The sequence below is a fragment of the Hetaerina americana genome, unplaced genomic scaffold (assembly GCF_022747635.1).
Source record: "Hetaerina americana unplaced genomic scaffold, ioHetAmer1.1.p SCAF_10, whole genome shotgun sequence".
In the NCBI taxonomy this organism is placed as follows: Eukaryota; Metazoa; Arthropoda; class Insecta; order Odonata; family Calopterygidae; genus Hetaerina; species Hetaerina americana.
The window spans coordinates 64,391,296-64,417,186 of NW_027286070.1; the positions used below are offsets into that span (position 1 = coordinate 64,391,296).

At 35.9% G+C, this 25,891-nt stretch overlaps 3 protein-coding genes across 7 annotated transcripts; 1 reads left to right on the forward strand and 2 right to left on the reverse strand.

Moving 5' to 3' along the window:
* On the reverse strand, positions 1 to 10,593 carry MED20 (Mediator complex subunit 20). Of its 3 annotated transcripts, none has more exons than XM_071597924.1 (6): positions 10,101 to 10,593; positions 8,431 to 8,573; positions 6,335 to 6,451; positions 5,268 to 5,521; positions 4,998 to 5,108; positions 1 to 350 (listed from the first exon to the last, which is right to left on the reverse strand). In XM_071597924.1, exons 1-6 carry the CDS (start codon positions 10,136 to 10,138, stop codon positions 258 to 260), a joined length of 756 nt encoding a protein of 251 aa, XP_071454025.1. In that variant the 5' UTR covers positions 10,139 to 10,593; the 3' UTR covers positions 1 to 257. The 3 variants fall into 3 exon arrangements, with proteins under 3 accessions (XP_071454025.1, XP_071454041.1, XP_071454033.1); XM_071597940.1 differs by lacking the exon at positions 10,101 to 10,593 and adding an exon at positions 8,771 to 8,911 and having other exon boundaries at positions 2 to 350; XM_071597932.1 differs by lacking the exon at positions 10,101 to 10,593 and adding an exon at positions 8,654 to 8,736 and having other exon boundaries at positions 2 to 350.
* A 1,518-nt stretch (positions 10,594 to 12,111) lies between these two features.
* Positions 12,112 to 15,483, reverse strand: RpS11 (ribosomal protein S11). Of its 3 annotated transcripts, XM_071598757.1 has the most exons (5): positions 15,407 to 15,483; positions 15,020 to 15,145; positions 14,846 to 14,962; positions 13,127 to 13,332; positions 12,112 to 12,269 (listed from the first exon to the last, which is right to left on the reverse strand). In XM_071598757.1, exons 1-5 carry the CDS (start codon positions 15,416 to 15,418, stop codon positions 12,146 to 12,148), a joined length of 585 nt encoding a protein of 194 aa, XP_071454858.1. In that variant the 5' UTR covers positions 15,419 to 15,483; the 3' UTR covers positions 12,112 to 12,145. The 3 variants fall into 3 exon arrangements, with proteins under 3 accessions (XP_071454858.1, XP_071454856.1, XP_071454857.1); XM_071598755.1 differs by lacking the exon at positions 14,846 to 14,962 and having other exon boundaries at positions 15,407 to 15,479; XM_071598756.1 differs by lacking the exon at positions 15,020 to 15,145 and having other exon boundaries at positions 15,407 to 15,459.
* A 49-nt stretch (positions 15,484 to 15,532) lies between these two features.
* On the forward strand, positions 15,533 to 25,877 carry Vha44 (V-type proton ATPase subunit Vha44). The gene is made up of 10 exons (XM_071598758.1): positions 15,533 to 15,651; positions 15,752 to 15,895; positions 15,979 to 16,132; positions 16,260 to 16,446; positions 17,255 to 17,353; positions 18,367 to 18,528; positions 20,138 to 20,231; positions 20,588 to 20,685; positions 21,273 to 21,405; positions 24,796 to 25,877. Exons 2-10 carry the CDS (start codon positions 15,764 to 15,766, stop codon positions 24,889 to 24,891), a joined length of 1,155 nt encoding a protein of 384 aa, XP_071454859.1. The 5' UTR covers positions 15,533 to 15,651; positions 15,752 to 15,763; the 3' UTR covers positions 24,892 to 25,877.
* Positions 25,878 to 25,891: the final 14 nt, after the last annotated feature.

The following is a 25,891-nucleotide window of genomic DNA, read 5'->3' on the forward strand; positions in this document are numbered from 1 at the left end:
TAAATAATGTTTTAACAACTTCTCTTAAATTACACATCTCAAACTTTTCTCTTTCATCATGATGATTTCAAAATATTTACAGATAAGTGCATGGTAATTCATTTCCAGTCAAGCACACTATATAATTAAATACCAGCATTCTCATTACCAGTTTGGATTTAATTGGCAATCAGCACAATTGACATATTTATTATGCAAAACACTTTCACATAAAAAGTCAACTTTTAAAAAACTTCCACAAAAGTTGGAAAAACACATCAACGAACACCAGTTGCTTTTCGGTAAGCAGTGAACTGCTCTAAATACTGATGGATTGTATCCATAGGTGTGTAAACATCATTCATTTTCCCCTAAAAAATGAAAAAATTGATTAGTAAGCTGCAATCAGGGGTAATTACTGATAAAATCAGGGTTAAAATCTAACAATTATCATTGCAAAAAGGGGCTTATACATAGTAGCAGTTTTGTTGGTCTCTGAATGCGCACATTAACAGTATTAGCCCCCTCTCCCTCAGTAAAGAAGATCCCATATTAAGAGAAATGTATCTACAGGTGACCTGTATGACACAATTAATTTGGAATTCATTGGCAAAAGAGTTTGTGTGCACCATATAACTGAAAATCTCTTTCAAATTAAAGCAGTAGTGGATAATTCATACAAGTTTATTTCTGACTGAAGGACGTAACATGAAAAATGGCTACCTCTGGGTTCAACAAATATTGTGAGCAGTGACCTCTGGATAAGGTTAAGTGTCTTCAGTCAGGAGAACCAATATACAACATTGATAACTTAATGTGAATTCTCTTTGGTAATACGTACCGGCAATATTTTAGCTACTGCATTTAAATACAGCTTCATTCACAAAATCATTTCTGGAAATTAATTATTTTAAATACTAAGTTGTTTAACAAAGTTAAATGTCTGGTGGTAATCAAAAGTAATATCTTTTCCTTAATAATCAAAAGGTAAATGTACTTGAACAACTTAAATTTTTCTTCATTGCATAATCATTTCTGTGAGGAATGATGAGTACAGATGTTATTTATCACGAGTAAAGAGGCTCAAAGCGATGAATTACAGGATACAAGAATAACCTATTCATTGATACGTGTGTTTGCTAGGAGGTTTGCTATAAGCACAACATATCAATGACATTGGTGGGCTACAGACAGTCACTCAATGCCATTTCACATGAGCTTTTTCTTGCAATTTTGAGTTCAAACAACAAAAGTTCACAGGATACTGGTCTTGCTTGGACCACCTGTCACCACCCTTGCAAATACTTTGCTCTTCTATTTGTGGAGCAAACGGTCGCAACAGAAGTGGTAATGTGTCAGGCACCTAAGCATATGATACAAAGGGTGTTCAAAAAGTAAGGTGACTTTCAAGTTTTGCAGGCAACATACATTTGATTTTTTGCTTTGTTGTGTTGGCACACATGTCCCAAACATTTTTTTACAGTTTCAACAATATAGCATATTTGGTTTGTTTTTGACAGAAACAAATGTTAGATGTGCTTGGTGATTTTCTGCTATAAAAAAATGGAAGAATTTGCATCAAATTTTGCGTAAAAAATGGAATTAAGTGATCCAAAACACTTGAAATATTCACAGTGGCATATGGTAAAAAAAATGTTAATAAGTGGTACAAGCTCTTCCAAGATGGCTGAGAAGATGCCAATGATGAACCTTGATCTGGATGCCCCAGCACGTCAACGACATATGAAAACGTTGAAGCAGTGAAGAAAATTGTTTTCAAAATCATCAAATCAGTATTAGAGAAGTTACTGAGGATGTTGGCATATCGGTTGCCTCATGACATGCAATTTTTTTGGATGTTTTGGGCATGAGACATGTATCAGCGAAGTTTGTTCCAAAACTGCTTAATTTTGACCAGAAGAACCATCGCATTAGCATCGCTCAGGAGCTGTTGAATGGTGTCAATGATGATCCTGATTTGCTCCTAACGACCATAACTGGTGCCGAATCGTGGGTATATGATTATGACGTTGAAACCAAAGCCCAATCGCCCCAAGGGAAGAACCCAGGAGAACCAAGACCGAAAAAAACATGCAAAGTTTGATCAAATGTTAATGTTTGGCTCACTGTTTTTTTTTTGATTGCCGTGGCATAGTGTAAGAGGAGTTCTCACCATAAAGTTGTGTGGTCAATAAGGAGTATCACCCTGAAGTTATGACCCATTTGCGAGAAGCAATTCTAAAAAACATCCGGATTTGTGGAAAAATTATTCATAGCTTTTGCATTATGATAATGAACCTGCTCACTCATCATTGCTTATGAAAGATTTCTAGGAAAAAAATAACACCACAATCATGCCTCAGCCATCATATTCACCAGATTTGGCACCTGTGACTTTTTCCTTTTCCCAAAACTGAAGTCCGTCCTATGAAAGGACGGAGATTTGCAACGATTGATGAGATAAAGACTGCAATGATTGATGAGATAAAGACTGCATCGCTGGAAGAGCTCACAGCTATACCATAAAGTATGCATTAGAATTGTGTCTAGGATTGGAAAAACCGTTGGCACAAATGTATTATACCTCGGGGGGAATTACTTTAAAAAGACTACTTGAATATTGAAGAATAAATATTTTTTCATAAAAATATAAAGCCACCTTACTTTTGGAACACACCACGTTTATTAAGGTGATAACTTGTACACCCTCCTTTTCCATCGCTCTCCCAGAGAAATAAGATAAGCTTTGTAAAATTCACAAAAGAATTATTAATACAGTACTGCTGGTTTTATCGCATAGGTGACATCTTCAGTTGCACTTTTTGATGAAACTGGTAGTACCATATCTATAATTTATTTTTGGATTTTACAAAGTTTATCTTAATCTTCAAGATGAAATTTTTCAAGTGTGAGCCTGATATCATTGAAATTATCTCTCCTCCAATTACCACTGAAGTTGAGACATGGAATGGGATACATATGAGGTGTTCCATCCAACAGAAGGCATTAGCATACCCATCCAATGATGATCTTTATTCCCTCGCAAAAGAATGGGCACTGTACGGTAAGTAAATACAGAGATGACATTTGGCTGGAGTTGAACTGGGTAAATGAGCGACCGCACACCTGGCAAAGGTAGATTAATTGAAAATAAGGAAGGTATGTAACTAGCTGAAAGAAAAGGTATTTGAAATCTTGATGATGATGGGGAGCATGATTTCCTCACACATAATTAAAGAAGAGAAATACTAGGGTAGTTTCAAAGGTTCTTGGAATCACCACCAGATGTTGGCGCTAGTGCAATGAGTTTCCCATAAAGTAATAGGTAGTCCTTAATGAGTAAACACGTAACGCATCAGTTCTCTGAGAAGAGATCAGTGGTGTGGATGCCTCTCCGCTGTTGTTCCCGTGTAGTGATTTGTGAAGATGGAAAAAATTGAGATTCAAGCAGTGATTAAATACTTCGTAAAGAAAGGTATGAAAGCAAAGGAAATTCATGCAGACTTTCAGAAAATCTGGGGGACTCTGCTCCATCATATTCGACTGTTGCCGAGGGGAAAAACGAGTTTAAGTTTGGTCAGGACAGCTTTGATAATGATCTCCGTAGTGGTCAGCCAAAATGTGCTACTATCCAACAAATGATTGCAAAGTGCATAAAATGGTCACAGAGGGTCGCAGACTAAAAATTCAATAAATTGCTGAAGCTGTCGGGATGTCATCTGAATGGGCATATCACATTTTAACAGTGTATGTGAGAAAATTATCTGCACCGGTTTGTGACCACAGATGAAACTTGGGTCCACTACAAGGGCAAAACAGCAGTCAAAGCAGTGGAAACATATTGATTCATCTCCAGCAATGAAAGCAAAGGCAATAAGGTCCGCAGGAAAGGTGATGGCTTCAGTTTTCTAGGATGTGAAAGGAATACTGCGGATAGATTATGTTCCCACTGGTTAAGTCAGTGGAAAATACTACACTAACCCCCTGGACTTACTACAGCAAAAGATACATGAAGAAAGGCCAGGTTTTGCAAGGAAGAAGGCTGTCTTTCATCAAGACAAGGCAAGTCCATGCACAAGTATTGTTGGCATGGCAAAAATACGTGAACTAAGATACGAATTGTTACCACACCTGCCTTATTCAACTGATTTGGCTCCATCAGATTTCTATTTCTTCCCCAAGCTCTAAATTTTCCACGGTGGATGGAGATTCTCTTCAAACAAAGAACTAATAGCCAAAGTAGACAAGTATTTTGCAGGCCTGACAGATTCTAGTTTTCGAATTGGGATCAAGACATTGTAACTTTGCTGGACCAAGTGCATTAGTGTAGAGGGAGACCACATTGAAAAATAAAAAAGTTTTACTGAGGTATCAATTCCATCCCCAAAACTTTTCAAATTACCCTTGTAAGTGAAATCAGGGAAATTAGGCTCTTAGGTGTCCAACTACAGCTTTCCAACTATAACAAGGTTCTTGCCACAAACACACTATTGGTTTTGATAGTACTTTACACCTTTTGCTGCACCAAGTGGAACATCAAAAATCCTCAGTCACCGAAGTGTATGCGCATAGAAATCTAGGTGATAAAAGGGCTGGTGAGTTTGGAGTTCCTCCATAACAAGATTAATTTTGAGTACAGCATTAGTATTCCCCAGCACAGACCCCTCTCATCTTGTGTCTTAGGTAGCACAGCAAGAGTACACAGGGGCTTTCCTATTCCAGGTGCCGAAGTGGGCAGTTAACTGACTCAGTCTGGACTTGAACCTTCCTTACTGAGCAAATATGGAAACAACTCCATTCAGATAAATTCCCACAAAAATCACAGGAAGACTATTAGATAATAATCATCTCAGCTCCCTTCCAGAGTCTCTGGCATTTATGATGGTAACAAAAGCAATTTTATGAGAAAGCAAGTTAGACACATCAACTGTAATATAGTAATTTAGGTAATTTACCTATAATACTAAAGGTAATTTATTTTTATATTAGTTGGTCAATCAACAATAATATAGACAAACCTGCAAGTATTGAGGTGGAGAACTTGGAACACAGCTACCCAAGAATCCTTGCAAAAATTCTCTCATCATATCCCAGCAGGCAGAAGGAATGACACATGGCCTGTATTCAACCTGAAGAAAAGCCTCAGTGTAGGTTAAAGCCGGTCAATGACCCCAGCCAAGCCAGTAAAATGACCACTTCCCCTATCCAATCACGAAAGGACCACTGTTCTAATATTTAGTTAGATAATCTGTAGGAATTCAAGATGTTGATTTCTTAATTTTCCTCACCTCAATCAAAACTCCTTTGAAATTTGAGGCCATTGTAATTGTGCCAAGCTTTACCAAAAAGTCACCTTCAACTGCGGGAGAATTACTTCCAAAACCTCCCATCCCATTTCCACCAAACACAAATCTTGGGCCTCTAGCCTCTACTTTTGTCTGTGTCTTTGACTTGTAAATATTAGTCATTTTCATCATCAGGAGGTCAAACAGAGCATCTGCAACTAGGGGTATTATTTTCCCTGGCGATTGACCGGTGACAGCTGAAATGAAATAGGGTATTTATATGTAAAAAGTCACACAACAGATATCCACATAAAACCCATTCAAATCTGTAACACAGGGTATCCTTCAATGCTGAAATTCCCATTGACCAATCTAGAATATTTCTACACCTAGGAGCCATATTAGGCTCTCTTGAGAAAGAAATTATACAAGCAGTGCTTCATCATCCCAGTTTTCAGGAGTATATATATAGTATTCTCTCTTAACTATACCTATTAAGTAACTGTGTTAAGTACTCTGTTTGCCATACTGTGCAGCAAATATCTTTCGGAGTCTATTTACATCAGTCTTGATAAGGATTTACATAAAAACACTCACACACCATTTCACTCAATGGCGTTCTCAGGACCAACAAATTACTTATAAAATCAATAATTCACCAATGTTACTTAAATACTCCTTTAACCTGAAAACACAGCCATCATTCAACAAAAATTGACAGTCTATGCATTAGCATAGGCTGTCAATTTTTATATTTGGTGATCATGAAGAATGAATTTTTGGCCATCATGCATCCAATGGATTAGCTTCTATCAAAACCCACAATTTTAAGGTTGGTTACCTTTGAGCATCTATTTGATGCACAACTGTGACCTTGTACAGACATTAAATATTAAATGAGGTTGACTTTTCTAAGCACAAAAACATTTATGAGCGACAAATTTTAAGGTCAACCCATTCACAACTCAAGATCAGCAGTAATACTGATATTTTCCTTAACATGATGTACTACTTGATTGAAAATGATTCCATGCTATCCCCTGCAAAATGAATAACTTGAATAGGCATACCACCAGATGCTCCTCCCACATTGTTTGCTCCCTGTGATGTTCCAGCTGTTTCAAGCAATGAAAAAACGGAAGCAGGCTGCTCAGAATTATGTAATACATGGACAGCACGCTGGGGTCCTGAAAAATTACATTCGTAAGATATCTAAAAACATTTAAAAGCTGTAACATAAAAATATAATAAAATTCCAAGATAAGTTGTACTTGTATCCATACAGGCTCTGCGGCCATTCCTTTTTGTCAAAGATAAATAATAAACAATCATGTAAATTTCCTCATTGTACTAAAAAAATTAACGAACCAATCTTCAGACAGCTTCCATGACAGTTGTCTAGGAGAATGGTATAAGTTGTCTAAACCATGGTGGGTTAACTTTTAAGAGACAGGGTGAAAATTCACAGACGTTCAATGTTATCATGGATATTAGAAATGTTCATTAAGTTATACCAGACATAGTATTTAACTACCTCTTTACTTTGAACAATATATAATTGTGAAAAATATTTAAATAAAACAGTTTCTGGCATCACTTGGTGGAAAATATTCATTTTGAAATTGGAAATAAATAACTTGGCTTTTCCACATAGATTCTATGTGGAAATGCCAAGTTGTTTATATTCAATTTCAAAATGATAATTATTTGTTTTCATTACAGACCCAGACCTTTATAGACCCAGCATGAAAAAGTGTAACCATAAAATACTGTAGTTTTCTAAGTATTGCATTTAGATTTTGGTAATAATTTTCCCAAGTTTGTGAATCATATTAATACAAGCGTGTGTACCTTTGCTTTAATAAGTCTAAATTCATTTAACATCTGCTAGCCTAGGTTAGCCTTTCTTTGTTAAATAAAACATGCTTCACTTTATCCCTGCAGGAATTTTTACATTACTTTGCTGGTACTCCATAAAACTACGGAGGAGCTGCGGTGGGTTAACTCCTTTGATTTTATGCATACAAGTAGATTTTTAACAATCCTGCAGATGTATCCTACTTTCTCACTTATTTTCTTAACCAAGGATTTAAGAGGAAAGTTACATTCATTACCAATGCCTAATCATAACTAAGTACTTACTTGGTATTATTTTCAGAGTCAATGATTTCATTGATAACGAATATTTTAGTCTATGTTAACACATAATACAACATATATCTTTTGCTTTGAAGATAGTTAGTAGTTTTTATGGGAGGCAACACCTTAAGCACCACCTTTGCACCATTAGGGACGGACAGGAAAGGATGAAGGGAGGACAGAAAACCAGTGTTGGCATTAGCCTGCTCTTATTGAAAGGTGCCAAGGGGTTCGCAGCTTAACTTCCCATCCGACGGACGGTGCACACACTCCAAGTGTTTTCCATAAAGCACCTTTATTAGGGATCGCGATACCACTGATAAATATGTCGCTCCAAGAATTTGAACCTGGGTCTTCAGGGTGGCTTTGAAGATGCCAATGCTTGGCATCTTCAAAGCCGCAGCATGCTTTGATACACCGGTATATACACACATACTCAGAGTAAATGACAGTGAAGAAAGAGAGAAATAAAATTAGGAAAGTCTAAGCAAATGCTAAGGAAAGCTAGAGAACTATTTACTTCCTTATTCATTCGTAGAACATATTTTCAATGTCCTAGAAAGGGAAAGAGTATCATTTTAGAATCTATTAGCAATGGCATTCGTCAATACACCGTAAAGTAACTGTCATACATGTTAAAGATAATATTTTCAAAACAATACCCAGTTATCTTTCATGCTTATTTTTTTAATTAATACCCTTCAAAAATTAAAAGGGTTTTTTCATGCGTAATTATTTTCATATTTTTACAAACTGGGAGCATATGAATTGGACGCACAAATATGGTAGCTATGATTTCCAACTTGAAGATGACACATTGGTGGACACTTTACAACACACTGGAAAGGATCCTGCTCTTAATGGCATTTTAATCTAATAGTATAAATCCCAACCTCATGGGTTTATATCACAAATAATGATTACTCGGAAAACATTTGACAGGCTTTCCCTACATTAAAGGTAGGCAATATGTTGAGTACTGAAAGAACACACAAGCTGATAGAACTATCAAGAAGAAGAAGCATACCTAAACTTGGTACTGATGTGTACGTTTCACAGTCTACAATAAACTGTCCACTGTGAACGGCACCAAGAGCAATAACCCTTTTTGTTAGGAGATCAATGACTTGTGCCCCAGTCTTGCTCTCCGTCATAGGATAATGCTGCAATCTAAATAAAGATATTCCATTAAATATATAATTCAATACCATTGTAAAACAAACCACAAACCTTTGAATATGTTTACTTACACCGTTACACCCATTACTCTAGCAATTTTAACTAATGCATCCGCAATTCGGCAAAACGCAAACTTCAAAACATAAATCTTAGATAAATGAACACCGTAGCGCACACACATTACCCACCTTCAACTTTTTTGGCGGACGAAAACATTGGCTTGAATCAGCAATCGTGGATTAATGCGTTCATCTTTTGATTACATAACTATTATAGAGCCAAAATAAATATATCCCATTTCAAGTAAGCTATTTCTTAAAACGCTTAACTCTTGAAAAACTCACTGAAATATTATTTCACCTGCAAACGTGATAGAGTTGAAACTCACGTCGGGGTCTAAATTTAAAGGCAACCAACTTCAACACACTATGGAATTTTCTCAGCATGCAGTTCCCCAACTGCAACAAGAATTTGAAACTTAAAACTAATAAACCTGGCATTTATTATAGACGTCGAAATTTTACTGAAGCACAAATGAACAATTATAACATTTTATCATGGCCACCTACAATGTAGCATTTTCGGAAATTCGCCGCCTCTGGGGCGAAGAGCTTTTCGTGTGCTGGTGAAAACATTAAACTTTATGCACAGTGACCTGTTGATTTTACTAAATAAAAAAAATGTTAACGCAAAGTTAGTACTTGCTGCTATAATTAAGGTCCTTATTTAGTCAATTTACGTGCATCTAGATTCTAACACGTAGGTAGGTATTCTACACCTACATAATACCCCGCAAGGGCATGTGGCGGGGGTGCTTAGTCACTGCCCGTACAAAGGAGCAAAACTACATGAAAAACTATACCCACAGTGGTACATAAATTTAGGAATACCCCTTTCATCCAACACGCATGGAAATACATAAATTATCATCTAACAAATAATTGCACCTCAGGATTCAGTACGAAATTTATCCAATACGTGCAAGCTAGAATTTGACAAGAAGCGGTATTCCACTACCAGATGGACATGCAACATACAATAATCTCCTCCCCCAAGGACACAGATAGGGAATGTGACCCAACACTGCAGGTATTGGGAGGGTCCCCCCGCGGAAAGAGACGAGGGTCGGAAGGGGACACTTAAAAAAAAAGGCAGAGCAAACAATACTTTACAGAGCACTAGATTATTTAAAGGAATTCTAATGAGGTCATGCGGAAAGAAAGGGTTTTGACAATAAAACACACGAACTTATTGAAAGTTCATGCAATGAGTAGAGCTAATTATTCCCTACACGCCGATGGTGGCAAGTGGAATTTTTGCTATACATAACCCTGCAGTTGATATCCCGTATTGTCCATGGGAAGAAGGAGTCCTTGAGTCTGCTAGCCCTGGCATCTATTTCCCGAATTTTATGTACATGATCCAAGCGACCAATGTATGTTGGATTGCAAATAATTTGCGAGACCTTATGCGGATCTGAATTTATTTAGTAAGTTCAACCTAGCATTGAATAATCACCTTTCTTCTAATGATTGCCACCCCAAATCCACAAGCATTTCAGTGATGCTCTTCGTTTTATCGTAATAGTTTTTAACGAAACGGGCGGCTCGGCGTTGAACCTTCTCAATTTCCCGAACGAGGCTTTTTCACTCAGATCTCACACGCATATTCTAAATGACTTACAAGAGCGTGGTAACAACGTTCCTTGACCTTCGAGTCACTTCTGCCGACAATGCGCCTAGTAAATCCCAATTTTTTATATACTTGCCCGCAGACTTTACGTACGAGGGTCCCCCAACTTGTCTTTAGTGAATGTAACACCAAGGTATTTTACCGTATCAATTACTTCAAGGTCAACTCCAGCTAATTTGTAAACAAATCCCGTTTATCTTAGAAAGAAATTCACCACCGAACGTTTACCGAGATTTTATGACAATCCCCATTTTGAACAGCATTAAGCAATGCAATCTAGATCCTGCGCAAGAATTAAACGATCCTCGTCCCCAAATATCTCCCGATAAATCACCCCGTAATCTTACTTTTCACTGCGCGGCTCAAATCATTAACAAAAAATCAACGGCCCTATTACGCTTCCCTACGGCGACTCGTACGCTGTCGGAACTAGGGCCGTCAAGGACTACCTACCTTCTGTTCTCGCTCTGAAAGTCTTCAACCCAATTTATTGCACCCTTGTTTATTCCTGTGACCTTTATGAATAACTGAATAAAATTTATGAATAAGTTTACCATGGGGAACCTAATCAAATGCCTTTTGAAAATCTACCTAACACTTTCACCTGATAAAAGTAGGTCATGTGTAAATAATTCTAATTGGGTCTCGCAGGAGCGGGTTTTCCTGAATCCATTTTGACTGTTTCTTCAAAAGTTAATTTAATCAGGATATCTCAGTATGGGATTGACAACTATGTGCTCTAAAATATCGCGACACATAGAAGATGTGTCTGTAAATACTATTCCCCATCACCACATGTATGGGGCGATGCTATGAGCTAAATGTTTTACCACCCATTCATAAGATAGCAATTTTAACTTATACCCTAGACTGACTAGTGTATTTTAGCAAAGTCGTCAATAGTTTTGTGCTGGTTTACTAGATAACACCAGAAGCAGTCTTAATTAACAGAGTATCATTCTATAAACAATAGCTTATTAAATCTGTAAATAAAAGCATTGCCAATGCTTCATTACTCCACTTATTTCAAGAGTAAATTTGCAAGGGCCCAGTACTCCCTCATGGGACACCATGTCCTTTTTACAGACAAAACCCATCAAAATCCCACAAATTAAACCTGGCTGCATTCTTGCAGTTGCACCTTGGAAATGCTATCATCAATCAATAAACAAGGGAAGTGAAGGGATCTGCCTATGCCAGTCATTCCAAATTTCCCCGCCTGCCCAAATTAAGTATGATCTTGGATACCAGCACAACCTTTCCTCTGCCAAGAACAAAGTCATAAAATGCAAGGCCAGCCCACCTGGATCATCTGAGAATAATCACTTGGCAACCCAGGCCAGGTGGCAGCAGCTTAAATCCATTGAACTGAGGAACTCCGGCAATCTAAGAACAATATTCACTAAGTCTTAGGCACATAAGCTGACTTGGGAAATCACTACTTAAAAGCTTTGATAAATTCAAAATATCGACAATAATATAACAATTTCCTGCTATGGCATCTGTAGTTTTAGGAGACATTAAATAGATGAGATGGCCGGGGTAACAATCTCCTGCACATTGAAGAATCACCTTTTAAGCCAACTAAATCGTTGCTTGGTCTTACATGGGTTATTGCCAGTTAGTTTGGACTAAATGGCAGGAATAATTAACCCAGGTGTTTAAACTGTGCGGGTCACCAAGTGTTTCCCCAAAGAGTCGCAATTGCTTGTCCTACCCACCCCTCAGCAGCCCACTTACAGTAATGCCTTCCGCTTAGAGTCCAAAACATTGAATCCACAAACAGTGGATGCCACAGCAAGTGGAAAGGTACACAGTAAATCAAAACAAACCAAAATTACTGCATCAAGTAGCGTTTATTTTTGTACAGATTATTTATTTGAAAAACTCTTCTTTGCCCCAGTCCCCTTGGACACCTTCAAAACATTAAAGCGAACTGTCTTGCTCAAAGGCCTACATTCACCAATGGTCACTACATCACCAATTTGCACGTCTCTGAAATAAAGAAAAACAAGAGAATATCAATAACAATTCAATTCGAACAAATTATACTAGCCACAGGTCAGGATATCAGATTTCATATCAAGTGTACTTCATGTACGTATCAGAAGACCGTCGAAATATCATCATACAAGGAATACTGAACTTTAAAATGAATGTTTCTGAGAGCAAACCAACACCACCAATTTGCGACATTACAGCATTAATTAATTTGGGAGTGGGAATTAATTCACAAATAAATCCTGATGACTGTGGCATAAAAATCTTCTATGGCAGACTTGTGAAAAATAATTTTAATTTCAAAATGATCAAACACAACCATTGAAGAATGTTATGCTAATTTCATATCTTAGGAATACAAATATAAACGGATGAATATTTAAACATCTCAGGACCAAAAAAGACAAAAGAGTTTGGGCACTTATAGCCATAAGAGTAAAAGGAATACTTCCAAGACGTGACAGAGTAATAACAGTGGATTACGCTTCCTGAGTGCATGCAAATAAAAGAAGCCTTTAAGATATATTATTCAACCAATTATGTTTGCTAATGAGTTTTGAGGCTGAACCACTAATGCAATATAATAGCGTTGCACTAATTTCATTAGATTCCAATTAATTCAAAATTGCAATTGGGCTTTATCAAAAAAGACCAGGAAGATACCTTTAAACACTAATGGTTCAATACTCAACAGATCACTATAAATGGGAGTTAAATTTGATTAAGGGACAATGAATTTATAATTGAATCATCAATTAATCTCATTGAACTTTTTACCTAGTACACAAGACCATTTTACATATAAAATTTTTGAATCAACAAACAATGGACTACTATACTAAGTACATTACCTGAATGCTGGCGACAGGTGAACTGACATATTACGGTGTCTCTTCTCAAACCGGTTGTATTTCCTTATATAATGTAAGTAGTCACGACGGATGACAATAGTGCGCTGCATCTTCATTTTTTGAACAACGCCAGTTAAAATTCTGCCGCGGATGGACACATTTCCAGTAAATGGACATTTCTTGTCTATATAAGTGCCTTCAATTGCCTAGGGGCAAATCAGAAATGGGATTAGAGACTAAAGAAAACAGCTTTAATATATTTTTTAACAAATTTTAACACGAAAACATTCAAAATGTTAGGTTTCTTTATATCAGATTCACAATACGTCAGTCAGAGATTTCAGAAGACCGTCGTAGTTATCATCATGTATAATTAAAAATAAAGATTGTCCACAAAACAAGTAACAAGCCACCACCTTAAAGCACACCACGAAAATAATGACCGTGATTGCTAAACTGTTAATAAAAGACGCCACCTGTAGCATACCAAAAATTAATGGGCCCATGACAGAAAATGTCTTCACCACCGCACTATTTAAGTTTGAGATCAAATTAATGGCTGCGCCTGTGCTGCCCAAAAAGATCGTTTGGCAGTAACGGGCTATGACAATTCAGTGACACAAATTAAGCTGCAGTGATTGTGACTAAATAATTAAAATACACAACTTCCATGGTCAAAAGCAATTAACCATTAATAAACTTCATTTAATATTGAAAACATTTTATATCCCATAAAATTCCCTTTTTAAGGCCATGCATTATTAAAAAATTTATCCCCTTGTATAAATAAATTAAGCCGAACCCCCAAATTGCCTACATGCACATTAACCTTCACAATTTTGGCGTCACGAACTTTTGACACGAGAAAATTCTTACTTTTCAACTTTCCGAGTCATGCAATTAAGATTTCTCAAGAGACGGTAATTTAATATATCAAGTGAGGCAGATGCTGGTCTCCTGAGTAACCGGCCATTAGAACTTAGAGATGCACTCTTGGGACGGGATAAAAAGGTTGTTAATACACTTATCCAACATTTAATGGACTTAAGCCTAAACCAACAAATACGAACTTAAGATTTGTGATGAGTTGGGTTAGTACAGGATCCCTTCGTAGTATTCAAGATTAGCACATTATGGTTTTCTCGGTCATGCAATATACACTAGTGTGTATCAATGTCGGAATGAGAATATTAAGAGCCATCCATGATGGCGGATGGCAATTTCAACAAGACAGAAGACCAATGCAGTAACCCACATAGCCACGCCATTATTACAGCCCACAGGTATGTGATAAGATATCCAAAACCAAATTACATGAAAAAAGGACGCGAATTCCAGTGTTTCCCTCATTACACTAAGTCCAAATTAGTAAAAATAAAAATGTTACATATATAAAATATTCGTTAGTCAAATTAAGTTACTATTTGCAGTAACTTTGAGAGGTCACAAATATTTGAATTTCAAAGCCGTTTTCATAGGAAAAAGCTAAGAATTCATATTACATTCTAGTACCCAAAAAATAGAGACGGCACATACACCCATTAAATGCTAAATTGTATCAGCATGGGTAATACTAAGTTTATGTTATTAACATTTCCTTTAACCACAACACATGGTAGACCGTTCACCGAAGCTATCACCCATTCCAGCTTCCTTTCCCAGTTAAATGAGCGATGGCGATCAACCTGAAGCACCAAAACAATAAATCAGACAACAAACCTCGCGAGGGGTCTTGAAACCTAAACCAACACTTCGATGAAATCTCAAGGGTTTTTTCTTCAATCCTGGTTTCCTGTTCAAAAACACGCCGGACTGTTTCTGGAACGCCTTTTCTGTCTATGACGACAATGAAAAAATAAAATTAGCAGGAATAATGAACAAAATCGTACGTACCTCGCGGGGAGTTTTAAAGCCGAGGCCGACGTTGCGGACATAACGGAGAGTTTTCCGCTTTTTAGCCCCTAGGCCTTTTTTACGATTGAGAAAAACAGTTGGTTGCTTTTGAAAGGATCTTTCACTCTGAAATAAGGAATTTTACAGCAAAAATAGCAAGATTTGACACAAAGAAGTAATAAGTTGTCACCGAAACGGGATTCACAGAGCTACCACGTGTCCTCGTATAGTTTCAAAACCACTATTTCATCGGGTACAACTCATTCAAACAATCCAATAAAAATCTATGTCGCGCTGAAGAAGACCCAAGTAAAAATATGATTAAATAACAAGCAGGGCCATTAACCAACAAAGAAAATTTACAAAAACTCTCCCAACGCCACTCACCTGGTCCGCCATTTTAACCTAGAAGGAAATGCAATTCAATGGTAGTGTTATCCTGAGATGGCGCTTTAAATTGGATGAAAGTTGACTGACGAAAAACTATAGCGAAATGGCGCAAGGTGGCAGCACCTAGTCACGTGAATGGTAATGAATTGCACTGGGCGAGGATCTCTTCTGCTAAGCAATTAATAATTTTCGTGCTCTTTCTTCCAATATTAATATTTTACTTCATTTCTTTACACTCTAAGGTAATAATTAAGCTTTAAATTTTCCTGGTAATAGTGTAAAATATTGAATTTGTGATAACCTACTTTCCTGAATTTTATTAAAATTTGAATGTTTTTGTAGCATCTGTCAAAAATGACTGAATACTGGTTGATATCAGCACCAGGAGATAAAACGTGCCAGCAGACATGGGAAACGTTAAATAATGTAACCAGCAAGCAGAATAATTTGTCCGTGAATTACAAATTTCACATTCCAGATTTAAAGGTGAGCTCACCTTGTCATTGTTTTGCCATTGAAGAACTCAACTAATGTTCACCTGTATTCATTCAAATCGTCTTTTACATCAGGTTGGAACTTTGGACCAATTGGTGGGTCTTTCCGATGACTTAGGAAAACTAGATAGTTTCGTTGAGCAGTGTACTAGAAAGGTGTCTGCTTATCTTGGTGAAGTTCTTGAGGACCAACGGGACAAACTCCAAGAAAATCTATTAGCTAATAACAGTAATGCTGTTTATAAATAACTATGCATGCAATTCTATTTTTTATGCGGAATATTTTGTCTAACATTGGTATTTCGGAAAAAAGAATTTTAATTATTTGCGTAACACAGTTAATTTAAATATTACAGCTGACCTGGCATCTTACATTACCCGGTTTCAATGGGATATGGCCAAATATCCCATTAAGCAGTCCTTACGCAACATTGCGGACATAATCAGCAAACAAGTGGGACAAATTGATGCAGATCTTAAAACGAAGTCCAGTGCCTACAATAATTTAAAGGGAAACTTGCAGAATTTAGAAAAGAAACAAACGTAAGTTCTCGGTGGTGATATGGTTATTATTTAAGAACTGGGTCACAATAAAAGTTAAACCTGGATACACAAGTCCACGGGCAAATGTTTTGTTCACATGACAGGGAAAATCTCCGAACCAAATTAGAATACTGTATCCTCATAAATTAATCATTGCACCGGAAACGAAAGTCATGTATGGCCTTTGAGAAAATATTGAAGTAATCAATCTTTTTATTACTAAATTTTAGTTCTGGGTTTGGGATTTCTATTTTATTGGTGTTTATTTACGATAAACCTCAGGCCTAACCACACTGTCATTTCCCAACCCAACTACATTACCTTTCCATCTTTTGACTTGGATATAAAACCGAGGTAGGAAATTTTTTAATATCTAATTCATTCTAAAAAAGTGTAATCTAATTAAAATAAAAAATCTCCATCCCTTGACTTCTTTTACGTAAGTATGTGTAGAAGTATTCAAAATGAGGCCTGCTACTGTTTATTTAGTTCCAATGGGTCTTGTGGTGGCAGATATACCTTTAAGCCCCAAAAGTGACTAAAGGTGTTGCCACTAAATTATTGCTTCCTTTGCTTGCAGTGAAATTTCAACTTTCTGAACCCAAAATTTTTTAAAAATTTGTGCTTGTCAAAAGTTAACCATATGTGTGTTTTGGCTTATCAAGAGGTTATCTCATCCAAAACAATGAAATAAAATTGACCCTAATATTTTGTTTCATGTAAATAGTATAAAAGATGAACAATCTGTGTAAACCTTTGTGATAAGGCTAAAGCAGCCGCAGTGAAACTTTCAATATTACTTTTGCAGTGGCAGCTTACTCACCAGGAACTTGGCTGACCTTGTAAAGAAGGAGCACTTTATTCTGGATTCCGAGTACCTGACCACACTTCTTGTTGTTGTTCAAAAGTGAGTTATTGTTCATAATTATTATGTATTGCATACATTCACTTGCTTATGTACTCCTCATGGGTTATTCCTAAGACTTCTCCAAAATTTGTTAATAGATTACACTTCTTGTCCAGATCAAATTTTAGATAACTCAGTGGTATCAAGTGCATATATGACACAATCATTAATATGATTAAACAATGTATACGCATGACCAAATAAGAGTTTTGAAATTATGAGACCGAAGAAAGATTGAGCGAATCAAGTTTGAATAAACTTGCTGTCAAAGTTTAACGTTGTTTATGTCGTTAAGTTTGGCATTGTTTCGACTTTTTTCAGAAAGTTAATATTTAAATTTTGGATGACGTACAGAGTCAATAGTTATGGTAGAAGGAGCATGAGACTGTTAGGTTGCCTATTGAAGTGGTCTTGTATATGCTAACTGCTAATACCTGACTCAAGTTCTTATTATAGATTTGAATGGTATTGATTTTATCGCATATCGGACCAAGGATTAGTTTGTTGCTACTTTCCAAACTACCCTGTCCCTGTTCATTCTCTCATAATTCCCTTCTCTAACACTATGCCCCCACACCTCTTGTCTTTTCCTCGATCTCATTGTGCACATTACAGTGAAACCTTTTTATTTCATAATTCAAGAGATGAATAGCGGAACTTTGAAATTTATGGGTTTGGAAATAAACTAGCTCAAAAGTTTTTTAATTTTTAATCAAACTCAGCAAAATCCATTTTGTATAGGCCCAGTAAACTTGTGGTGCAGTTTCATAACCATGCCTTCATAGCTTTTGTAGGTTTTGTATCCCATATAGAAATATGCAGGTCTGAATAGTGTGTTTAATATTTTTAATCATAGATTCCTATTGCCGAATGAAAGCCTAAAAGAGAAAGTTTAAGAAAAACTGTGTAACTATGCAATGCATTGCTGTAAAATATTGAAAAGTCAATTAAATTATTAAGAAATTTGAACTAGCCAATTCATTTTTAGCTCTTAACTCTTATTTTACTTTCAGGCCTCACTTCAGTGACTGGAATACAGGATATGAAAAATTAACAGACATGATTGTTCCAAGATCATCTGTTCTAGTGTTTCAGGATTCTGACTATGGTCTGTTCACCATTACGTTGTTCAAGAAAGTTGTAGAAGAGTTCAAACACCATGCCAGGGAGAAAAAGTAATTGCAAAGTGCTAATTCTTTTCCTAATTCCATAAATTCTAACAACTCAAGTAACATACCTCTCCCTTAGTGTTCAAATGTGATACTACCTAATATTAGTTGTACAGTCTCTCACTTAGGCATTATATGTATTATATTGCTGTCTAATTTTTATCATTAAAGCATCAATGCCATAATTTTGAGCGCAACTGGGACAGTGATGTACTACTGAAGGACAAACAAGTAGTGGGGGTGAATTCCAAAAATTATTTCCAGAATTTGTTACAAGTATGGTCAGAACCGGGCAATAACGAATGTTAGAAACTAATTTATTTTTTATTATGCAATATGTTCTTTCAAAAACAATTTGCTCCCATACATTTATTTTCTGTCTATAGTTTTTGTTTGAAATATGCAGATTTTTATCAGTTATTTCAGCTGCCATTATTGTCTAAAATTTTTAACCTCTACATCTTTTTACAGCTTTGATTATGTCACTGATGAAAATTCGGTTCCTGCAACTAAATGTCAACTGATGTGAACACAAGGATGTTCTTTGGGTGTTTAGCATACTCTAGGGATTGGAATGGAAAAAAATTAAATGTTGCGATTGCACAGCTTCAGAAAATAATATTTTCTGAATTATATTATAGTTTCTGTTTTATGTATTTCATAGCCAATTTCGGTGCCATTATAGTGAAATTTGAATTTCATTAACATCCTTAACCATTTTTTAACGGATAAAAAAGTACAAAATGACCATAGCTGTTGACGCATCCTAAAAACTAAAAAAACAGATAAAAAGACTATAATCTTGACATACCTAATGCAAATGGTGGTAGTTGAAGATGTTTCCTCATGTGTTAATAATATAAAATACACCAATAGGAAGCAGAAGAGGAATACCCAATTTCTATTACTTGTACCATCATGAGAATTTCTGGCGAGGCTGCTTATGAATGTTACTTCTGTTATGTCCGAGGAAAGTATGATACATATCTGGTGATGATGAGAATGAAAAAAATTCATCATTACCTGGTAGAAAATTACAAACTATTTCTCAAACGTTGTCAGAAAATATTATAAATTGAATTACATACATGATTAGTAGTTAATTAATTTTCTATGTTTACCCTGTCAAATGTTACCAGTTATGATCATATCATGATAAAACTAATGAGTAATTATGAATATACTGCATGCATATAAAAATTGCATCATAAATAGTTTTCTGAGTTTTGAAGCTCTTTCATCATGATGAAATTGTTCCCAATAGCTAATAGTGGTTCTGCAGTTCCATCTAAGTCTAGGCTTTTTTCTTTTATTTCAACATAAGGAATATATTCATTTGGTAAAGTTCAAAGTGAGCGCTCAATATTTTAATTTTTTTCCTCATCTATTAGTTCTCACTCTTAAATTTTTGAGTACCCATAGAGTAGCCAGCTTATGACTCTAGCATGTTAGCATTTCTAGATGGAAGTTAAAATTCATGGATGGTATAATTGTAATGCTCATTGAAAATCTAGTTCCTAAAATTAGTGCCGGAATAAATAATTTTAGCACTTAACCACTTGCTGTGTGATTTTTAAGATGTACTAGGTTAACAATTTGACTTTTAATTTTACAGATTTATGGTTCGTGATTTCACCTATAATGAAGAAGAGCTTGCTGCGGGAAAGAATGAAATTACTAAGTTAGTAATGGACAAAAAGAAGCAATTTGTAAGTTATCTATTCGTATATTTATCCATAATCAATGCAAGCATGTATTTCAACTTCTAGTGTAAGAATATTTCATTCTTAGACTATGACTAAGGTGAATTATATATTATAGAGTTCTATGAGGCTGTGATACACCTTTTACAATGAATTGGAGGAAAAAAATGGATGTCCCTTTTAAATTCACACTAACTTACACGTTGAAGACTAATAGGCTAATGTGATTTGATTAACCAATCTAATTTATGAGAAGCCACTATATATTGGACTAAATACTACAGCTATATACTAGCTACTATATAATATAAGCTAATATGTACTACAGCTTTAATAGATTGGATGCACCATCTCCAATTTAGGGTCCCTTGGTGCGTTGGTTGAAAGTGAACTTCAGTGAGTGTTTCTGTGCTTGGATCCATGTGAAGGCTCTGAGAGTGTTTGTGGAGTCAGTCTTAAGGTAAGTACTCATGGTTCTATGAAATTACTTTGTAGAAGACGAAATGAAATGCTCACATCAAAGTTTTACTGATCAATTCCTGGAAGGCTAAAATGTTTCCTCAGCATGTTATAGTGACTCTTAAGCTAATAAATACCCATGTATTCATCATTGATATTTTTACATATTTATCTGTACTTTGTTTGGCGGTAAAAACATTAATGACAATTAATATAAGCATGAAATGGTACAGATTAATATTATTTTGATCTAAAAACTAAAGCAAATTGCATGGTAATGTATGAGTGGATAAATAATGGCGGGCAACACCAATTTATGAATTATTATTTATATATTATTTGCGATTTTTTTACCTTTTGCCATAACTCGCAATGAAATCTAAATGTGTGCATTTACTTATATGCTGGGAATTAGTACAAATTATTGTATGCTTCAGTATGTATTTTTGTAATGAATAACAGAATTACTTATTTTGTCATGAAAATATGGTTTTGTTTGAGCAAAATGTGACTCTGAGAGACTAATTAGAGGACTCCTAGTAAATAATTTCTGTTAATAAAGATCTTAATAATTTATAAACTTTGTAGGTATGGTCTACCAGTTAATTTCCAAGCAATGTTGCTGCACCCAAACAAGAAATCATCAAAAAGGTTACGTGATGTTCTTAACCAGTTGTATGGCCACCTTGATAGTAGTGCTGTTCAGGGATCAGGCCATGAGGTGAGCAAGATATTTCTGTATGAAAGTAGTTTGAATGTTGGATTGCTTGATCTCACTTTGATATATCTTTTGAAATATTGTAACTTATCTGTTAGTCCAAACAGTAGTTTAGTTTTCTGAATCACTGCATTCTCCGGTTCCATAAGACACGTGTTTCTTATTTCAAAAGACCAGAAAAATAAGACTTTGAAATGCACAGGATTAGAAGAAACAAACTGAAAATTCTTGCAATTCAGTTTTTAGCTGTAACATTCCAATTTTATTTGTCCATTAAAATACTCCACAGATTGGCTTGACAAGTTTATAATTATTATGCCAATGTTTAGTAAGGAAGCTCTTGTTCCCATGAGCATTTAGTAAAAAAATATGAAAATGAATGCTTGGTGTGAACTGTGGACTTCTATTTACTTGGATGGGCCCATGATATTCACTTAGCTATTGCTTTGAAACTATCTTTTCATTGACTTCCACTTCTGGCATTCAAGCTTCCCTTTGGGTAGCCCTAGTATATCTTTCTGCTTTTTGAGCTATAATGATCTTCCCTGTTTTATCACTCACCCTAATTTGAGTCCGAACTATGCTTATGCTTTCATATTTCGTTTTGGCATTCTCCAACTTAGTACATGCATTTAATATTTATCCCTATCAATCTCGGGGCTCAGGTGTGGTGGCTAATGTACTGGCTCCCCACCCAGAGGGCCCAGGTCGGAATCCTGGTGGTGGAAAATCTTTTTCAGTGGTACCCCAATCCCTGCCTGAGGTGCTTAGTGGGGAGCACTTTAAGTAATGACATCATCCGTAGGATGTAACATTAAACTGTGAACCCCTTGGTGGTTGTAACACATTATATCACAATTGCAGTGACTTTGTAAAACTTCACTAAATAAACATGCAACTTATTCATAATAACATGCAAAAATTATTGGATACAATTAAAATGATCATTAAGTTTGTAAAAACTAATTTCTTTGTCTCTGCCATGTTAAGATACTTATATTCTTTAGTCACGAATTTGATGTTCCCGCATATTGTTAATTGGTCTTACCCAGGAGATGGAAGCTTTGAAGTAATTTGAATATTTGTAGACTTAGTTCATACTGTGATTTGACTAGCCTTCGGGGTGTCACAAACCAAAACATAAGTACTATGAGTTTTGAGTGGATAAATTTTCTTTTAGGATATTAGAGGGAAGATGGTGGTAGGTTAAGGTGAGTGAGGGGAAGTATTGGGGGGGCATATGTCGTTATACCACATTAGTACCAAGAGTGATGTAGCATTTATTCTGCCATATCTTCTGTTCTTACCTGGACGCTGCTTGAAGATTCAGGGCAGATTTTAAGAGTTTTGATAGGAAAACAACTGTAGAAAAATGTTTTGAGGGTGGCATTTGGCAATGGGATTGTTTTTTTGAAGTTGGTGGACTTTGTCTAGTGACAGTGATTATTCATCTGGATGTAAAGTTTTTCTTTTCTCCCTATACCCTTATCCCACTCGCCACTATCTTTGACCTCTTCCTCCTTCTCACCCACGTAGAGAACAGTCCCTCCTTAACCTCACTTCTCTTCATCTAATGTAGGTGACATGTTTGACAACATGCTAGTGAATCCTCTTGCAAGTGTCCTCATATGTTTTTTCTGTGTTAATATTTTTCCCCTGCTGATATACATGTATTGAATAACTGCTCATCAGTATTTTTCCTAGTGTCTATATCCTGGCGATCCCAGAGTTACATAAGTAATGCTTTTCAACACTGGCTGTGACTCAACGTTTGAATGAATCAAAATTTACTCTGGTAATAATGGTAGAGGGAGAGAATTGTGACTAATAATTTGTGGTAATGTTCATGTGGTACCCTTTGAAGTTCAAGTACTCCTATGCATTCTCTTCTGATATACGAGGTCTGTCCAATATATACGCGAACTGAGGCCATAAAAACTTTATATTGCAAAATTTAGTATACATTGATTTTGTCCCATTCAAAGTACTCTCCATTAGTTGCTATGCACTTATTCCATCTTCTTTTCCATTTTTTAAAGCACCCTTGGAAGTCCTCAGCAGTTGGGCTTTTTGGTTTCCTCATCATTTCTTGTTTTGTTGTGTCCACATCTTCCCAGTGATGTCCTCTCATCACACTTTTGCATTTTAGGAATAGGAGTAAGTCGCAGGGGGCGAGATCTGGCAAATAAGGAGGATGATCAAGGATGGTGATTGAATTTTTTTTGCCAGAAACTGGTGAACAATCAATGTAGCTTGGGCACGATTTTTGCACACATTTTTTTAAACCCGAATGTTCGGTTAAAATAGTGTGCACTATTGGTTTTCAAAAATTCAGTTCATAAGCTATCATTCGGACAGTTTTAGCAGTCAGTAAGGACAAGGGACTGCTCATGGTCAATGTTCTTGTCAACACTGGTGATTTATGGTTGTCTTAGCCTTGAATCATCTGTGGCATCTTGTCGGCCATCTTTAAATGCTTAATTCTCTTGAAAACAGATGTTTTCTTCAGTGGATAATCACTGTAAACAGCTGTAACACTGTAAATCAGTGATTTCTTGATAACTGTTACTGCACTTAACCAAAAACTTCATGTTGATTCGTTGCTCTGTGATTTTGTCAATTTCCATTTTTGACAAACAGTAAAAACAGGACAACAGAAACTAACATAACTGGTACCATATGCACAGATCTACGATCCGCCAAACAGAGACGGCTCATTTGGTCTCGGGCAACTAACGCCGCCAGTGGGCAGGGCTATAGCCCACGCCATGGCCTCCAGATCGCACAAGGTTGCATATGTATTGCAGACAATGTTTGTAAAAAACTATTTAAAAATGCCCCATAAATGCACTTTCCTTCTCCGTGGATTTCTCTTCCCTAGACTTGATGGAAGGGCTTGTGCATTCTGATGACCCCCTGGAGCTGTGCTCAGTGGTAGTAATGATATTTTGCTCATGGTTGAGGTGCCAATGCCAGAGAGGTCTCTTTAAAACCATACAATGAAATAAGACTAACTAAATATACAAACGAAGTTTTTTTTGGATACAAGGTAAATCACTAGCCACTGGAACATGTAAAACATTGCCTGGGTCAAATGCTTTTGTTGAAGTGTAGATCAGTGTAAAAGAGCAGGTGTAGCTTGATTGGCTTATGTCAGTATTCACCGAAGAGTAAGATGGCTAGCAGGCAGTCAAAGGTCAACATAAGGCTATTATCGTGGGAACTACGTACACTGTGAGCCACATTAATTATTCTACCCCAAAAAAAATCTTCCCCACACAATTGAAATCGATGTTTACAGTAATATTTTTGGTTGAAGCCCATTTCCCTTTGGGAAATATTTTTACTGATAGAAACATTCCTTTTGTAATACTTTCTATACTTGCATTTCAGAGTGTGGATATACCGGGATTAGGTTTTGGACAAGCGGAGTACTTCCCCTATGTATATTATAAGATAAATGTTGACATGATGGATACCAAGATTTAAAAAGATGGTGCTGCATACAAGGCGCTGTGGTGTCGTACCATTGTCATTCTGCTAAGTTGAGTGATGTAATTCATAGTTGTGTAAATTTCATTCCATAAAGATATTTAACAAATGTTAACTGGGTTGAAAGATTTAATCAATGTTGTGGTCCATTGTTAATCTTAGGTTTTATTTAAATTAAAACTGTGTAAAAAACTTGCCGTTTGGTATTTGTACATTTTAATTGATCGAGACATGGTGTTGCTTTATTTTCTTGAACAAATGAAGAATGGAGCTTTTTCATTTTATAGAACATTTTATGGCAGTGCTGCAGTAAATTTGCTCGAGTGTTGCAAAAAATATCAAAGTAATAGAATGTTTGTAGTTTTGCTGTGAAATTTTGGTTGGAATTACAATATTCCATCCAATTTAACATTCCATGTGTAAATATTGTATACATAATTTGTATGAAAGGCAACTTCAGATTTTAAAGTTTATTTATAATAGTCTATTTTCGATTGAGCATTTAAAACATTTTTTAAATGTAAAAACCTGAAAAAAATCAGTATTCTTTTGTTACCATTTTTTTACACCTGTGTGGTGTTAAAATCGAGGTTGCTAAATCAAAGCACACTATCTCATTTCAGGTTTTTTATAACTATGTATACCATTCCTCTGCTATGATGAATGGGCTAGTTTGGTGGGGAAATAAGCACAATTGTGAATATTGTATAATTTGTGTAGATAGTATAAAGTAGAGAAACATTGATTGTTCCCATACAGCTTGGAAATGCTACCATTCATGAATGGTGAATGGTAGCTGGTAGAATTATGGTGTTTGACAGTCTCTGTAAGTGTTCAAAATTTAAGAGCGGATGAAATATATTGGAAATTTTGGGAAAAGAATAATGCATAACAAATTTATTTAAGTAATCCATGAGCTTTATTACTGTACAGTCCTAATGTAAATAATATTAGTGTTATAAAATTGTTTATCCCAGTTATGGATGTGAACTTTGGC

Coding starts and splice junctions, on each gene's coding strand:
- MED20 (XM_071597924.1), bottom strand. CDS start 10,138: ATGCTTGTGGATTTGGGGTGGCAATCATTAGAAGAAAG. Junction 8,574..10,100: donor TGGCAATCATTAGAAGAAAG/GTGATTATTCAA, acceptor ATCTTTATTTAG/ATTGCAGCATTATCCTATGA. Junction 351..4,997: donor CTCCACCTCAATACTTGCAG/GTTTGTCTATAT, acceptor TTCATTTTTTAG/GGGAAAATGAATGATGTTTA.
- RpS11 (XM_071598757.1), bottom strand. Junction 14,963..15,019: donor GCTTTAAAACTCCCCGCGAG/GTACGTACGATT, acceptor TTGTCGTCATAG/ACAGAAAAGGCGTTCCAGAA. Junction 13,333..14,845: donor GTTTCAAGACCCCTCGCGAG/GTTTGTTGTCTG, acceptor ATTTGCCCCTAG/GCAATTGAAGGCACTTATAT.
- Vha44 (XM_071598758.1), top strand. CDS start 15,764: ATGACTGAATACTGGTTGATATCAGCACCAGGAGATAAAACGTGCCAG. Junction 16,447..17,254: donor AATTTAGAAAAGAAACAAAC/GTAAGTTCTCGG, acceptor TTACTTTTGCAG/TGGCAGCTTACTCACCAGGA. Junction 20,686..21,272: donor TTTGTGGAGTCAGTCTTAAG/GTAAGTACTCAT, acceptor TAAACTTTGTAG/GTATGGTCTACCAGTTAATT.